General features: G+C 55.4%; 2 protein-coding genes and 1 non-coding gene across 4 annotated transcripts in view; 1 reads left to right on the forward strand and 2 right to left on the reverse strand.

The window, feature by feature from the left end:
- Window positions 1-218: 218 nt before the first annotated feature.
- CSRNP1 (cysteine and serine rich nuclear protein 1) lies at window positions 219-12,627 on the forward strand. Of its 2 annotated transcripts, none has more exons than XM_057315797.1 (5): window positions 219-379; window positions 6,653-6,905; window positions 9,269-9,528; window positions 10,032-10,370; window positions 10,454-12,627. In XM_057315797.1, exons 2-5 carry the CDS (start codon window positions 6,692-6,694, stop codon window positions 11,432-11,434), a joined length of 1,794 nt encoding a protein of 597 aa, XP_057171780.1. In that variant the 5' UTR covers window positions 219-379; window positions 6,653-6,691; the 3' UTR covers window positions 11,435-12,627. The 2 variants fall into 2 exon arrangements, with proteins under 2 accessions (XP_057171780.1, XP_026352548.1); XM_026496763.4 differs by having other exon boundaries at window positions 10,056-10,370.
- On the reverse strand, window positions 7,983-8,089 carry LOC113254199 (U6 spliceosomal RNA). The gene has a single exon (XR_003315716.1). It is a non-coding gene; the product is annotated as a U6 spliceosomal RNA (small nuclear RNA).
- Window positions 12,628-14,100: 1,473 nt separating the features above from the next.
- The window catches only part of TTC21A (tetratricopeptide repeat domain 21A), a 32,510-nt gene continuing 30,810 nt past the window's right edge, over window positions 14,101-15,800 (reverse strand). The window contains exon 29 of the mRNA XM_026496751.4: window positions 14,101-15,710. Within this exon, the coding sequence (XP_026352536.1) occupies window positions 15,633-15,710 (78 nt within the window). The 3' untranslated portion in view covers window positions 14,101-15,632. The remainder of the gene's footprint in view (window positions 15,711-15,800) is intronic.

A 15,800-nucleotide genomic window follows, 5' to 3' on the forward strand; every position in this document is an offset into this window, starting at 1 on the left:
TAGGGCAACCGAGGGCGCAGGGCGGTCGCGGCGCCCGCGCCGGGTCAGAGTCCGCAGGGAGGCCCCGCGGCCGCTGCGCCGGGCTCCGGGCGGGGGTAGGCGACGCCTCCGGGGCGGGGCTGCCGGGCGGCCTGGCGGGAGGCCGGGCGTGCGTCAGCGCAGCGAGCCCCGGAGTTTTCCACTGACGAGGAGGGCGGAGCGGCGGGCGGGGCCGGGCGCAGCCAGTCTCCCGCCGCCGCCGCCGCTGCCGGACGCTCAGAGCTAGGGGCGGCTGGGCCGACTGCTGCCCGGCCGAGCGCACACGGGGTAGCAGCGCGGGGGGCGTCCCCGGCCGGGACGCGGGTCGCGTTGGTGTCCTGGGCGAGCTCCCGGATCGCAGGTGAGCGCCGAGGGGCTGCGGGCCCGGCGGGCCGGGACCTTGGGGAGGGGGCGTCCCGCGCGGGGGGCTGTGCCCCTCGGGTCCCTGCCACTTGCCTCCCGCCGGCCTGAGCGGGCGCCGGGGCGGGGACGGCTTGGCTCCAGGCTGCGCGCCGGGCCGGCGTCCGGGGAGGGGAGGCGGAGAGGCGAGAGTGGCAGGTTTTCCGCTCCCCTCCCCCGCGCCGCCGCCGGTACCCCGAGAAGTCGCGGCGCCCCGAGCCTGGCGCGGGTGGCGGCCGAGTGGAGGTTGGCGCGGGTGGCGGGGTGACGGGGCGCGCGCGTCCACGGGAGAGTTTCCTTTTGACCCAGTTGCCTGAGAACTTTTCAGAAGTTCCTCGCATGGCCGGAGCAGGTGACATTTGTCGCCTTCCTCCTCGGGCTCCCCCCCCCACCGGGGGCGGGCGCCGGGATTGCGGCGCGTGCCTGGCGCCCCCGGCCGGCGGGGGTCAGAGAGGGAGTGGAGGGAAGAGCGAGGAGGAGTGAGGCTCCGTGAGTCACGGACCCCGGTAGGAGGGAGGGAAGGAGGAGGGATTGTGTCGTACGCTCACCTGTTTGTCAGTCACCGTCACACGCAGAGGCCACCGCTGTGAGTCACGGGCGCAGCCCCACCGGACACCCGCGGGCACACGTAGGCTCTCTCCCACGCACTTCTCCCCTCCCCAGCACGTACTTCCTCCCGGTCCTCAGTTTCCCCTCCCCGGGGGCCCTTCCACAGGCACGCACCCTTGGATGTCCCCACCACAGCAGCCGTCACACACTTAGTCACTCCGGCTCTCAGGCAGTCACACACATAGCCTACACTCCTGACACTCGAGGAGCCCTCCCCGCTCCACTGCCCACCCCACGCCTCCACTCAGATGTCTCACAGCCCTCTGGAGCAGACCTCCTCCTCTCGTCCCCAAATCCTTGACATCACTGCCCTCTTCCATTTCCACATCCGGAGGTTACCAAGTCTATTCCCCTTTCTCCTTTACCCTCCCTGTGCTGTCATTGCTCACCTAGCCCTGGCACGGGGCCAACTAGTCACACCCCCCTCTGGTCGGGGACTGAGCCATCTTTTTAAAATGCAAATCTGGTATTGTCACTCCCTACTTAAACCCTTCTGTGGCTTCCAGTGCCCTCAAGCTAAAGCCTGCCCTGTCAGCCCTGGTTCTCAAAACCTGTCCCAGGACGCCCCTCCCCCTCACCATTCTGGCTCTCTCTTACATGCTGTGCCCCCCTCTGGAACTTTCTGCCTCCTCTCCTCCTAGAGACTGTTTTTACCCTCAGCTTTCCCCCTCCTGTTCCACCCCTCTGAGTTACCATGGTTTTGTAACTACATACTCCTTGCCACTAAATTTAAAAGCTGTAAGAGTGCAGTCCTAGTGTGGGTCTTGCTCCCTGTCTGCCCAAGTGCCTGATACAGTGTTAGGCATGCCATAGGAGCTCAATATTTGTTGAATGCATGAATGAATGAATGAATGAATGAGAATGAAGGAGGCCTTGCTTAGGTGGAGGAAGCAGTTGCTGTCAGGTGCAATTTCCCTTCTGCAGGAGCAGTTGGCCTCCTGTAGCCAGCAAACATTTGGCACCTACCCAGTGCCAGGCCTTGGAGGCCAAGGCTGAGGAACTGTGCCCTCCCCCAGGATCACTTTCAGAGGGATGGGGGGATGGGGTGTGCTAAGGCTTCCTGTCTGCCCTCTCTGTGCTGCCCAGGTGGTTTTTCTAGCCAATCCCAGTGGGGGCCAGAGGTACTCAGGGGTGTCTTTTCTTTGTCCTAGGAAGTAGTTCCTGAGGGTCTGGGGTCATGTGACCCCAGGTGTTGGGGGGAGCTGGCCTGACCAAGGCCTGGAGATCTGAGGTTAAAAGACATTCTTCAGATTCCCAGAGGAGGATGGAGGCAGCTGAAGGCGCCCTCTCCCCAATATCAGCTCTGGTCGGGGGACTGGGACATTGGGACTGCTGAGCTGCACAGCGGAGTTGATGTGGCTTCCCAGAGGCCCTGAGATATCCTCCCGGCCCCCAAAGAGCCTTTGTTTGCCTGGTGCCTGGGGTGAGGTAGCCTTCCTGGGATTCACAGTGCGGCCTGAGTGTGTAGATAGTTGTGAGTAGTAGAGTGGGGAAGTGTCACCCCTTCTTCCTGAGCTGTCAACTCCTGTCTGTGGTGACAGGAGGGTGGCCTGATTCTCAGGGCCCAGGCAGATCCAGGAAGAAGCCTGGCTCTGTCTGATTCAGGGCCTGTCTCTGGGGCTCCTCAGGGGTGTGGTATTTCTGTCTGAGCCAGCTCCTGGGAATTGCTCTTCCTTCCTCCAGGACCCTAGGAGGGGGCCGTGTTCACCCTGGGAACAGAGCCATGGTTGGGATCTTGATTCCTGGGTAGCTGCTGAAGGCCCCTCCCCCCTCCTCTGACTCACTGTCTGACACTTTTCTTGGACTCTTTCACTATCTTTCATTCCTTTTTCTGATTTGGCCTGTCCTTGTCTCTGTATCTTTTTCTCATCTCCTGCCTCTGCCTCTCTCTCGGCCTCTGGATTCCCAGGTGGGACAGGGAAGCGCAAGACCCAAGGGCTGCTCCTTTTCCCTCCGACCCAGAGGAGTGTCAGGGCAGAGATCAGTTCTCCTTAGACCCTAGGTCTGCAGATCCTGGTAGAGGTTCATCACTAGAATCTGCGGCATGGCTGGACCGTCCCTGTGTCCCTGTTTTCCTGTCTGCAGCCTGGAAGCTTCTAACACCTTCACCTTGAATTCCCATTCTGTAGAGAGGCCTGAGGCAGAGCCAGGGTGTCTGGCTTAAATCTGCTTCCTTGATCTCTGTGTGTTTACTTCTGGGGAACAGGGAGCCTCCTGAGATGCCTGTGTTGGCACCTGACTGCAGCCTGAACTTCCTACCCTCAGAGCCATCCCCTCCTGTGGCTCCAGTGCAGGCAGGCTGGGGGGTGGGCATGCCCCACCCCCAAACGAACTGTGACAGGGTCAGGAAATCGCACTGAGGCCCACCTCTGCTGGTCTTTAGGTGCCTTATCTGTGCCAGACTGTTCTAGGCATGGGTACAGGGAAGCCCAGGCAGAGAGGCCCTTAGCCTGGTGGGAGGGAGCAGCAGTGAGGCCGGAGCAAGACTTCGAGAGAAGGGCAGGGGTAGGGGAATCCCAGGGCCGGTGGGAGCCCAGAGAGGCATGTAGTAAGGAGTGAGGAGTGGGGGTTTCAGGGAGGCCCTCTTGGAAATGACTATTAAAGGAGAGTAGGCTGGGTTCCAGCTTGTGCAAAGGCCAGGAGGCGGGCAGGTCATGGCAATTAGGAGAACTGCAAGTTCAGCTGGAATATAGTGAGGGGAGGGGGAAAGGCCACAGCCAGGCCTGCTTCAGCCCCTTGGAATTCTAGGCTTGATCCTAAGGGCCGGCTTTCCTAAGCATAGGGTGGCAGGCAGAGATCTTAAGGAAGATCACTCTGGCTGCTGGGGGATGGCAGGAGCAGAGGCAGGGGACATGGACAGTAGCAGTGGGGACAGAGACATAATAAAACAGGAGACATACATGAAATAAATAAAGCATATGAATCTTATGTGTACAGCTAGATGAATTTTTAGTTTTAGACATTCATGGAACCACCAGCCAGATCAGCACAGAACATTTTGAGAAACCCACCCGCCCAGAAGTTCCCCCCCATGATTGTCCCCCGTGCGTATCAAACACCCTCCCCTCCCATTCTGACTTCTATCATCACTGATTGGGTTTGCCTTTCCTTGAACTTCATTCACATGTATTCTTGTGTCTGGCTTCTTTCATTCCACATGACACCATTGAGATTCACATGTTGTATCCAGGAGCGCCTTTTTCTCACAGTGTAGAATGACATGTTCACTCAGCACTTACCACTGTTCTAAGAACTTGACATGTATTGATTCATGTAAACCTCCCAACCCTGTGAGATTTTAAGGCAAGGAATTGGAGACACAGAGCTTAAGGACCTTGACCAGGGTCGCGCAGCCGGGTAATAGCCAAGCCAGGGTTCCAGTGCAGGCAGTCTGGTTCTGGAGCCAAAGTTCCTAACACTATGCTGATGGCCTCCCCAATCCCCGCTGTCTCTCTGCCTAGCCTTGTGTGCATTAAGTGGGCTAGTGTGTACTTGCAGGACTGGCTGCTTGGATGTGGCTGGAGGGAGAGGGAGGAAGGAGTTGAGGATGGCTGCAGGTTTCTGGCTTGAGTAACTGGGTGGGTGGCAGTGCCGTTACTAAGATAGGGAACACAGGAAGAGGAACAGATGGCACGGGGGGTGGGGAACAGAGACAAGGGGTTCGATTTGGGGCCTATGGAATTTTGTTTCTAAGGGACGGCCAGGCAGAGATACAAAGTGGGCATTTGGTTTTGGCAGGGGTGGGCCTTGGGCATGGGTGTGTGATTAGGCATTCAGCACCCTGTCGACAGCATCTGGAGTTTGGGAAAGGATAGGGTCTCCCAGCGGGTCTGGTAGGAACAGGGTATGTGGGTGTGGTTTGCTCACATGTGTTGTGTGTGTCTCTGTGGTCTGCACGTGTGTATATGTGTGTGTGTGTGCCTTGCCCTGGGTCATAAGTTCCCCCATCTCCTGGGAGAGCCTGCAGGTCAGCTGGGAGCTGGGTTGTTTTTGTTTGTGGTTTGGGGGGGGGGTGCGGGTGCCAAGCCTGAGAAACTACCCGCTGAGTAGTCCCCGGAAGCACCTGTGTGTTCTCTTCCCCTGGCCCAGTGTGAAGGGTTAGCAAGGAGGGGAGTTTCTCTTGATTCTCTCTTGCCTGTGGGGAGAGGCTATGCCTGGGACGAATTTTATCCAGTAAGTCCACTGACTGTGCACCCTCTAGGTCTAGGATCCAGAGACTTTGTGGTAGGGTTGGCAGAGGGGGACGAGGGTGTTTAGAAAGGACACCTGAGTAGAGGAGATGGCCAGCCTTCTGGTTGGTTTTTCCTGTTCTCATTTCCTGTGATGGCAGTGGGGGAGGGGCTCCCCAGCACTAGGGCCTCTGCACCGTTTCCCCTTCCTCCTGGTGACCTCCTGGGGCCCAGGCCTGAGCCCTGTAGGACACAGAGAGACAAGGTAGCTCAGTTCTTAGAACTGAGTCCTTTGGGGATTCCCAGGGATAGTGGAGGTATGTAGGGGTGGGAACCCCAACTCCACTTCCTGAAGCCAAAGCCAGCCAGGCTGTGGGAGGCTCCAGTTGCACCCCCTCTGAAGGCTGAGACCCTCGAAGGGGGGACACAGTAAGCTGTGTGTCCTGAGGTGCCCGCAAGTCACCAAGCTACAAACAGAGAGTGGGACATCATCTTGACCGGTCAGTTTCACTAAGAGGAGGAGGAGTTGTGTGTTTGTGTGTGTGTATGTGTGTGTGTGTGTGTGTAAGAGGGAAAAAAAAATTTCCATAGGAAGTTAATTGAAACAAACAGGGTTAGGTATTGATTGGAGTAGAGGCAAGATGTAGATGCATTTTTAAGATCAAGCAGGAGTTGTTAGAGAGACACGAAGTACAGCCAGGCCTGGAGGCAGGGGACTTCTGTGGGGCGGGGGTTTCTGAGGGAAAATCTGAGTGGCTCTGTCTGAGGAGAGGAGGGGCTCCGGAAAGTCCTGTGTCTGGGAATCAGGGCCAGTGTCAAAGCCAGCCTGTTTCCCGGAGTGCCCTGGTCAACCTGGCCCCAGAGAGAGAGGGAGAGAAGGAGAGAAAGGGCGGGAGTGTGTGTGTGTGTGTGTGTGTGTGTGCGCGCGCACGCGCGCGTGCACGCGGGATGGTGTGTCTGTGGGTGTGCTGGGGGTTGGTGGTGGAGGAGGAGGGAGCAGAGCCACTGTACAGGGCTGTGCAGGCTGTGGCAGACGGCCTCACACACACAAAGGCACACAGATGCAAGCCGTGTGAATCACCCAGCCAGTGAGTCAGCCCCCAGGATTCCTGTCGGGGAATGAGCGAGGCCGGGCTGAGGTCTGTTGGTCCATCTGTTGGTCTGGTGTATGCATGTGTGTAGGTGGATTGTAGGAGGTAGTGGGGAAGGTTTCTGGTGGTGTCCTGGGAAGGCTTTTGGGCAGAGGGGGTGGGAGTCTACAAGTGCCAGGATGAGGGTTTGGACCGCAGCGCTCTGCTTGTGGAAAGAAGCCTCCTGGAGCCGTGCCCCCTGAACGCAGAGCCGGTGGGGGGGGGGGCCTGGGACACCCTGGAGGGTTTGGGGAGAGTTGATCGTGGCTGAGCTGCCGCCGCCTGCCCTCAGGCCTGCCACTGAGAGCTTTCTCCTTTCCATTCCAGGTTGTCTGTGCCCAGACCCCAGAGTACCCCTGCCCCACCATGACTGGGCCACTGAAGAGGAAGTTTGACCAGCTGGATGAGGACTCTTCCTCACTGTGCTCATCTTCCTCCTCGTTGTCCTCCTCTGGCCGTCGTTCTCGCTCCTGCTCTCCAAGCTCTTCAGTCTCCCCAGCCTGGGACTCAGATGAGGAGGGCCCCTGGGATCAGTTGCCCTTGCCTGACCGGGACTTCTGTGGCCGCCGGAGTTTCACCCGTGAGTCCCCCTCCCCTAGGAACCACCACACCCCTTCTTCCTTCCTGAAGATGAAATTGGGAGGCCCCTGACAAAGCTGTTCTGGCCTCTGGAGGTCGTGTCCTCGCGGCTTTGGCTCCCCACCTTGGCCACTTCCTGTAATAGAGTGGTCACTCGGGAATGCCCACTGTCCAGAGGCACTTGGGCCCAGCTAGATTCACCTTCGACCTCAGGACTCCCTGCTTAGAAGTCCTGCAGGTCAGGACGGAGCTCCACAGAGTAGCCCTGGGGCCCTCTGGCTCCAACTCCTCCCTTATGATCCAGTTTCGTTTCTGCAGCTTGTACACCCTGTCCTACCAACTGAACCACTGGAGTCCCACGCCCCACACTTGTGTACTGCGGGGCCTGTCAGGCCGGTCCCTCTCCTGTCAAAGTGCCGCTTGGCTTTGCCTGAACATAGTGGAAAGGTTTCGTCTGCAGTTATTTTTCAAGCTGGTGTCATTCTGATTTCAAAATGACAAAGACAGCCCTTAAGCACTATTCCTCGACTTTATTTTCCATTATTGCTGCCCCCCACCCCCAAGGAGCCTTTTTAGATATTTTTTTCCTATTTAACCCTGCCATGACATTTTATTTTATTTTATTTTATTTTTTTTAAATGATTTTTTATTATATTATGTTAGTCACCATACAGTACATCCCCGGTTTCCGATGAAAGGCTCGATGATTCATTAGTTGTGTATAACACCCAGTGCACCATGCAATACGTGCCCTCCTTACTACCCATCACCGGTCTATCCCATTCCCCCACCCCCCTCCCCTCTGAAGTCCTCAGTTTGTTTCTCATAGTCCATAGTCTCTCATGTTTCATTCCCCCTTCTGATTACCCCCCCTTTCTTTATCCCTTTCTTCCCCTACCGATCATCCTAGTTCTTATGTTCCATAGATGAGAGAAATCATATGATAGTTGTCTTTCTCTGCTTGACTTATTTCACTTAGCATTATCTCCTCCAGTGCTGTCCATGTTGTAGCAAATGTTGAGAACTCGTTCTTTCTGATAGCTGAGTAATATTCCATTGTATATATGGACCACAACTTAAAAATATGGAACGCTTCACGAATTTGCGTGTCATCCTTGCGCAGGGGCCATGCTAATCTTCTCTGTATCGTTCCAATTTTAGTATATGTGCTGCCGAAGCGAGCACTGCCATGACATTTTAATACCCCAGATACGGTGTCTTTGTGCCCTAACATCCATAACTCTGTATTACAGATAGAGGATGATTTTTAGCATGTAGAGCCTAACAGTATGTTGACTAAACTGTGGGTTTAGTCTGGCAATATGGTTTAATATTTATAAAATCCAGTCTTAGAGTTTACCCAGTGACTATGTCCGAGGAGGAAAACCATGAGAGCCACTGTGGATGCTGAAAAACATTGGATAAAATGTCGTGTTCCTTCTAGATAAGACCCTTGGTAAAACAGGAATAAGTGGATCCTACCTTAAGTGATTAAAAATACTGTCTCAACCCAAAAGCTGGCATTCCAATTCATGAGGAAATCTTGGAAGCCATCCCACTAAGGAACAAGATGAGGATGCTGTCTGTCACCACTAGTAGTTAACATTGTTCAGTAAGGGCTACCCAGTTCAGTTTGCAGAGAGAATAAGAATTCTGTGTATTGGATTGGGACAGGCAAAATAATCTATTAAGTTAAAATACATGCAGTTGCCAGTATTCAACTGTTTTAAGGTAACTACTTACAGTTTAATTAAACACAGTACTGTACCAGTATTTGTATAGAATATACCAAATACATAGCTTACTAACCAATAAACAATCCATAACTTAGAAAGGCAATCCCAAATAACAGCCTTTCTAAGCCTGCAAAATGCAAGAAGCTGTAAAGGAAAAGATCAGTATATTTTTAATTACATGGCCTTAGAAGTTACTTTGTAAAATCCCTTGAACAAAAATAAAAGACTAAAATATTTGCCCAGATGGGTTAGACAGATGATCAGTGTCTTCAATGTCACATGTAAAGCGGCCCTACAAATCAATAATAATAATAATAAAAAACTATAGAAAACTGCATGAGGAACCTACAAATGGCTAATAAAGATGGGAAAGCTGCTTAATCTCACAAGTGCTCTCATTTGGACTGGTAAGTAACAGGAAGCCCATGTTGACCTAGGAGTGGCATTCGATTTTACCAGCCCTGATCCCAGCGAGGCTGGCTCCTAAATTCAGATGCATTTCTTTTTCTCTCGGCGTGGGAGGTCAGAGCGGGACATGTGAGGAGAGGCCGTTCAGCAGCATCTTCCGGGAGGTCTGCGGTCCCTCACAGAGAACTAATGCCCTGCCCCTTCCCTCCGTGCCTTCCAGCCCTGTCCATCCTGAAGCGGGCTCCCAGGAAGCGGCCAGGCCGAGTCGCCTTCGATGGCATCACCGTCTTCTACTTTCCGAGGTGCCAGGGTTTCACCAGCGTGCCCAGCCGTGGCGGCTGCACTTTGGGTATGGCCCCTCGCCACAGTGCCTGCCGCCGCTTCTCCCTGGCTGAGTTCACCCAGGAGCAAGCCCGGGCACGGCGTGAGAAGCTGCGCCTACGCTTGAAGGAGGAGAAGCTGGAGGCGCTGCGGTGGAAGGTAGGGGAGACCCCTCTCCATCGCCTGTGCCCTTGGCCAGCTCCTGAAGTCCTAGCCTTGAGGGGAGGGGCTTCCAGGGTGGGGGCCAGTTTGCTCATTATGTATTTGGGGAAAGAGGCCCCTGGGGCCAGTATTGCTCCATCAGAGCCTGTTGCCTGATTATCTGCAGACAGAGTGGGGTGTGGAAGGGCCTGTGTTTGGTGTAGGGGCTGGGGACATGGTGCCTGAAGCTGTCTGTCCTCACCGCGGGGTAGGGGGTGGGGAGTTGAGGTGACATTGGGGGTTGGGGTGTCGGGCTGGCTGAGGAGGGAGGCGGGGGGCTTGTCCACAAACTGGGGAATGACAGGAACAAGAAGTCTCTTTGCAAATGCCCTGAGGGCAGTGTTCTTGGCCTTTTAGTTCACTGTGGTATCCGTGGTGCCCAGCCCAGAGTAAGCATGTGGGGAGCGTTTGCCCAGTGGCTGACGGCTGTGGGGGCCAAGACCCCTGTCTGTCTCTCACAGGCCTCCTCTCTCCCATGGGTACAGCTTGCAGAGACTGGGCTACCTGAGACGGAGGCCAGCCCGCCACTCACAGTGGACGCCATTGATGATGCCTCTGTGGAAGAGGACTTGGCTGTGGCCGTGGCAGGCGGCCGGTTGGAGGAGATGACCTTCCTACAGCCCTACCCGGCCCGGCGACGGCGGGCTCTGCTGCGGGCTGCCGGTGTGCGGAGGATCGATCGTGAGGAGAAGCGGGAGCTGCAGGCTCTGCGCCAGTCCCGGGAGGACTGTGGCTGTCGCTGTGATAGGGTCTGTGACCCCGAGACCTGCAGCTGCAGTCTGGCAGGCATCAAGTGCCAGGTATGGGCTGGGAAGGGGAGCCTGAGCTCGGGGACTGCTCTGGGCTCCACGGGACCCTCACTCATGCTATGCTCTCTCTGCAGATGGACCACACCACGTTCCCCTGCGGCTGCTGCAGGGAGGGCTGCGAGAACCCCAAGGGCCGCGTGGAATTTAATCAGGCCCGCGTGCAGACCCACTTCCTCCACACGCTCACCCGCCTGCAGCTGGAGCAGGGGGCTGAGAGCCTGGGGGAGCTGGAAGCTCCTGGCCAGAGCGGCCCCACCAGCCCTGGTGATCAGGTCCTGGTCCCCACTTTCCCGCTGGCCAAGCCCCCCGTGAGCAGTGAGCTGGCAGACAACAGCTGTAGCAGTGACATGACCGACTCCTCCACAGCTTCGGGCACGAGCGACGCCCCGAGCAGCACCGCCCACCCAGCCCTGCCTGGCCCTGGCTTCCAGCCCGACATGGATGATGACAGCCTGGCCCGGGTCCTGAGTCTCAGTGACTCCGACCTGGGAGGGGAGGAGGAGGAGGAGGAGGACGGGGGGGTAGGGAACCTCGACAACCTCAGCTGCTTCCACCCAGCTGACATCTTTGGTACTGGTGACCCTGGTAGCCTGGCCAGCTGGACCCACAGCTATTCCAGCTCTAGCCTCACGTCAGGCATTCTGGATGAGAACGCCAACCTGGATGCCAGCTTCTTCCTAAACAGTGGCCTTGAAGGGTTGGGAGAAGGCAGCCTCCCTGGCACCTCGGTGCTGCCCAGCTCAGACGCTGGCCAGAGCAACTCAGTGGACCTCAGCTTGTCTTCCTGTGACTCCTTCGAGCTGCTCCAGGCCCTGCCAGACTATAGTCTGGGGCCTCACTACACCTCCCGGAAGGTGTCTGACAGCCTAGACAGCCTCGAGGCCCCTTGCTTCCCCCTGCCTGCCTTTTCTCCACCGGGCGATGCTGGCGCCTGCTTCTTGGAGTCCATCGTGGGCCTGCCAGACTCAGCTGCTGAGGCCCTGGCTCCCTTCATAGACAGCCAGTTGTTCGAGGACGCTGCCCCAGCGCCTCTGGTGGAGCCAGTGCCTGTGTGAGGACTAGGGTACCTTTTTGTGGCCGCAAGAGCCCCGTTGCTGCTTTGTTGTAATTTGGGGGCTCCCTGAGGTCTGTCAAGGGTTTCCCATTGGCTGGCTCATCTATGCGGGCACTCCTGATTTTTGTGCAACACTCTGGATCGATTATTTATTTTTGTAACTTTCTGTGCTGAGTAGAGGGCGGGGAGGGGGCTTTCCCTTTCAGCCACCTGGCACCCCCCCCCCAAAGCCCACACAGTCTCTCCTTCCATTTCCATGGTGTGTGCCAAGAACAGGAGGAAATATGGCTCCCCTGGAGCTTTGCAGACCCCTTTTTGGTCTTGTATGATGTTCCTTAGCCCAAACAAGACAGGGCTGAAATCAGCCACTTCTAATGGCTTCTCCTGCCACCCTGAGTCCCAGACCCATGGGTGGCTGTATTTTCTGGACTGTGAAGACTATAATTTATTTCCATAATTTATTTGGAGACTAGGAGGCGTAGGCTCCTCCCCTCTGGCTGGTGGGCAGTGCTGGGGTTGGGGTGGGGCACAGACCCCTATGAGTCCCTTCGGCCTTGTAGTCCTGCAACCCTGCCTTGCCTCGGCTTTGGTACAAACCAGGTGTGGACTGGGGCCCCATGGTCTGCTGTGGCAGCTGCCTGGCTCCGGGCGGGTGGCTGGGGACAGCGTCTAGGTATGGGGGTGGGGCTGGGCTGGGCTGACCAACCGTGACCAAAACCTACTTCTGCCCCACACAGCCCCCTCTGCTTCCTGTCCTCTGCCTCCTCATCTTCCTTCCCAAAGGCCACAGCCTTTATTCTGGGTCCACTAATGTAGAAGGGAAGCAGGAAGCCCAGAGAGGGCAAGGGGCTAGCCTCAGGGCCCACAGCATGCCCCTGACTACTATCTCAGGGCTTTCTGGGCACTGCATGCCAGCCTGGGCCACCTGCCCATGCCCTAAGGCCAGTTGGCTGGGGTGAGGGGTGGCCCCTCAGTGGCTTTTATGCCTGTTTGCTGATGTTGAATTTTGCATCCTAATTTCTGTATCGTCCTTGAGTGTTAGAACTATAATTTATTCATTTTTCTCTATGTCTGTGCCAAGAAGCCCAGGCTCTGGGCCTGCCCTCTTGCCCAGGAGGCCTTGCCAGCCTGCGTGCTTGTGGGAACACCTTGTACCTGAGCTTACAGGTACCAATAAAGAGGCTCTATTTTTAACTGTGGTCTGCATTTGTGGGACTGGGAGATGGAGGGTAATACCCTCAGGAGGTAGTGAGGAGGGAGGGGAAGATGGGCCCTGCAGGGCAGTGTGGACACTGAGGCTGTGTTGGGGTAGGAGTGGGGGCCACAACACAGTGGGCCTCTTTCCATGCAGGCCTGTCACCTCGGAGACAGGAAGCCAGCTGGGAGGTTGTTCTGTCTCCCCATCTCCAGTGGTCTCCTGGGGTGGTAGGGAGCAGCAGCAGGGCAGTCTTCTGGGACAGGGCTATCTGCTCTGGCTGCTTCCCATTGTTTTCCACTCCGCACACTGAGCTGGGTGGGGCCTGGCCTTGAGGGCAAAGTCCCCCCCCCTCCAGGGGCAGGCAGTGGGATGTGGCTGGTAGAGGCCTCCTGTGGGGCTGAGCAGCTGAGGCCCCTGGGGACTTGAGCACCGGAAGCTGCAGGACCTCAACCCTCTGCACCAGCCAGACCCGTCTGACCTGTCCCCAGCAGCCCAGCTGCAGGCCAAAGGAGCAGGTCGCACCCTGCCCTGGGGAGCCTAGGGCCTGAGGAGCAAGGTTGACCTCCCCCTCAGGAATAATGATTTATGCAAACTGCTGAAAGGGAGGACCAAACAAGGAGACCGGATCTGGGTCTCCTTTCTTGCCTCCAGTTCTCTGGCTTTTGGTCTGTGCTGGACGAATTTCATCTCTGTGGCTTCCTGCGTAAGAGCACGGACCCAGAGTGCCAGGTTCAAATCCCAGCTCTTCTACCTGGTAAGGTGACATGCAAATCACTTCCCCTCTACCACCGCTGGGTCTTGGTGTTCTCAATACTGTGCGGATAACAGCATCGGCCTCATAAGCTCATTCAGTGCGTATATACACAGCACTTAGGAGAGTGCTTGGGGAATGCAAGCCTCGTGTGCATGTTTGTGACTGCCATTTTGTTTTCATATTTCTGCCTCTATTTCTGTGTTTTATCCGCTCTTTTTTGGCAGTTCTGTCACTCTTTGGGTATCTCTTACCCCTGGACATGCATGGACATGGCCATGTGGCCCCATCCAAGAGAGAGGATCCATAGCTCAGTGCCTGGCCTATGGTGGGTAGCCTGTCCCTGTAACCAGCTTAGCCAGGGCCAGCCAGGCCTTTGGCTTCTCAGGGTGGAGGATCCTGGTACATTCCGTTGTTCTGTCTCCCCATCTCCCCGCTGCCGGTCCCTGGGAACTCTCTTGTAGAGATTGCTTCAGCATGCATGATTCAAAATCTGGGTCTCTTCAAGGGCTCTGAGGCCCTACTCTGATTACCCAGGGGGTCTGGACAGCAGCTCCTGGCCCCTCCAGATCCCTGGCTGGAAGCCCCCACAGGCTTCTAAACCATGGACATAGCCCGTTGGCTGGACGGAACCTGCCCACTCCCCCGTCTAGGGCAACAGGATCACTTCCTGGCCTTTTTTTTTTTTTTCCCTTTAGATAAATGAAGACAATTGAGGTTTTACAGCAATAAAAATGTGATTAATGTACAATCCTTTACAGCATCATTCTCCATACAGTCAAACCTGTCTCTCAACGACCTGCCCCAAGAAACCAGATTGTAAAGCAGATGCTAATAAAGGAGACTGGTTTCCCATAGGAAGGATGGTAGTAACCTGGGGAAAGCATTCCAGATCCTTGACTTAGATCGAGAGGCCGTGCATGTGATCAGCAGGATGTTATAAAAACAAGGCCCAGCCACTACCAAGGACAATTCTGTCTGTTCTAAAAGCGACCCCTACCTGTTCAGTTCCCAAACTGTCGTCACCGGACAACTTCTCTTGAAAATTTTGCCGTAGCTGCATTCTACTCATGCTAAGTATTTTGCTTTACATCATTTATCCCGATGTGCTTAAAAGTTAGAACCATTCTGAGTAACAGCACTCAAGAATTCATGAGTTCATCATGCTATTTTTCTCTATTATGTAACAATGATATTTAAACGCATAGTTATTAAACTGTAAAATTTTTGCTGTATACCATTGACAGGGGTTTGTATCATGGTTTGGGAACACACACATCTAATCTAATTTCCTGTCACTGAGGGGGACACTAAGGTCCAAAGAGCAAAAGGTCTTGGGAAGCTCACAGTCCTGACTCGCAGTTCAGAGTTCCTCCCTCTGAGGCCAGACTGGCCCATTATTGCCATTATGGAAAAACAAGAAGAGAGGTGTTGGAACCTGCAGGAAAGTGACCTCTGTCACCCTCTCGCCAGTTACCAGTAACATAATTCATCTAAATAGAGACCACTGCTTTTGTCCCCTGAGGTGTGAAAAGGGTTTCTGGAGGATAAATTTGTTGGTCAGTGTCTTTTAGAAAATCTGAAGTGGGAGCTATTTTTTCTTGGGCTGTATTTCCCTGTACTAGGCATGGGTAATCAGGTTTGTCGCAGAGGCCAGCACAGGACTTGGGGAGGAGACAGAATGTAAGGACAGTGTGAGCCAATGGCCTTCACAACCTGCAATATGATGGCCTCCCTCACACACAGCCTCAGCTCTGGGACCTTCTGAGCTGGTCCTTCTGTCTGGGCACCAGCTGAACAGGATGGTGTGGGCAGCAGGGCAGGGAGGAACAGTTGCTTCTTGTGCTCTGGGAATCCAGAGACCAGATAGGGAGGGCAGGCATTTATAAACTAACATAATAATATAGCAGAATTTTTCTTAAAACCACCTCTTTGTTCCTCTCTGCTCCCTCAGAGAGTCTGGAATAAAAATGGAGCCCAACAGAAGGTGCCCAGTGAGCCCAGCATAAGCTAGGCTGGTTGGTCCCCCTCTTCCTCGGAGCAAAGTTGCCTCTTGTGCCTTAAAAACACAAAGCTTTGGGATTCCCTTAGACCACATGAGGCATGATTCAAATAAACCACACACGATATAGAAATGGGTAAGAAGATGTCATTTTCTCAAGCTCTTCTCCCCTGACCCACTTCCCAACCCCTTCACGAAACTTCTGTAGGTTGATGGCTTCCACCCGCCCTGGCTCCCACTGACCACAGCTAGGGCCTCAGCGACCCTTGGGCCTTTTCCAAAATTTCTTCTCTGATTTGGGGGTAGTTAGGATGCTCTCTGAGGACCTGGGACAGAGGGAGAAAGGGTGTGCAGCATCAGGCCAGGACCAGGACACTGTACCAAGCCCCCCATCCCCACCCCCAGTGTCTTCCAGG

The sequence above is a fragment of the Ursus arctos genome, unplaced genomic scaffold (genome assembly GCF_023065955.2).
Source record: "Ursus arctos isolate Adak ecotype North America unplaced genomic scaffold, UrsArc2.0 scaffold_20, whole genome shotgun sequence".
NCBI lineage: Eukaryota > Metazoa > Chordata > Mammalia > Carnivora > Ursidae > Ursus > Ursus arctos.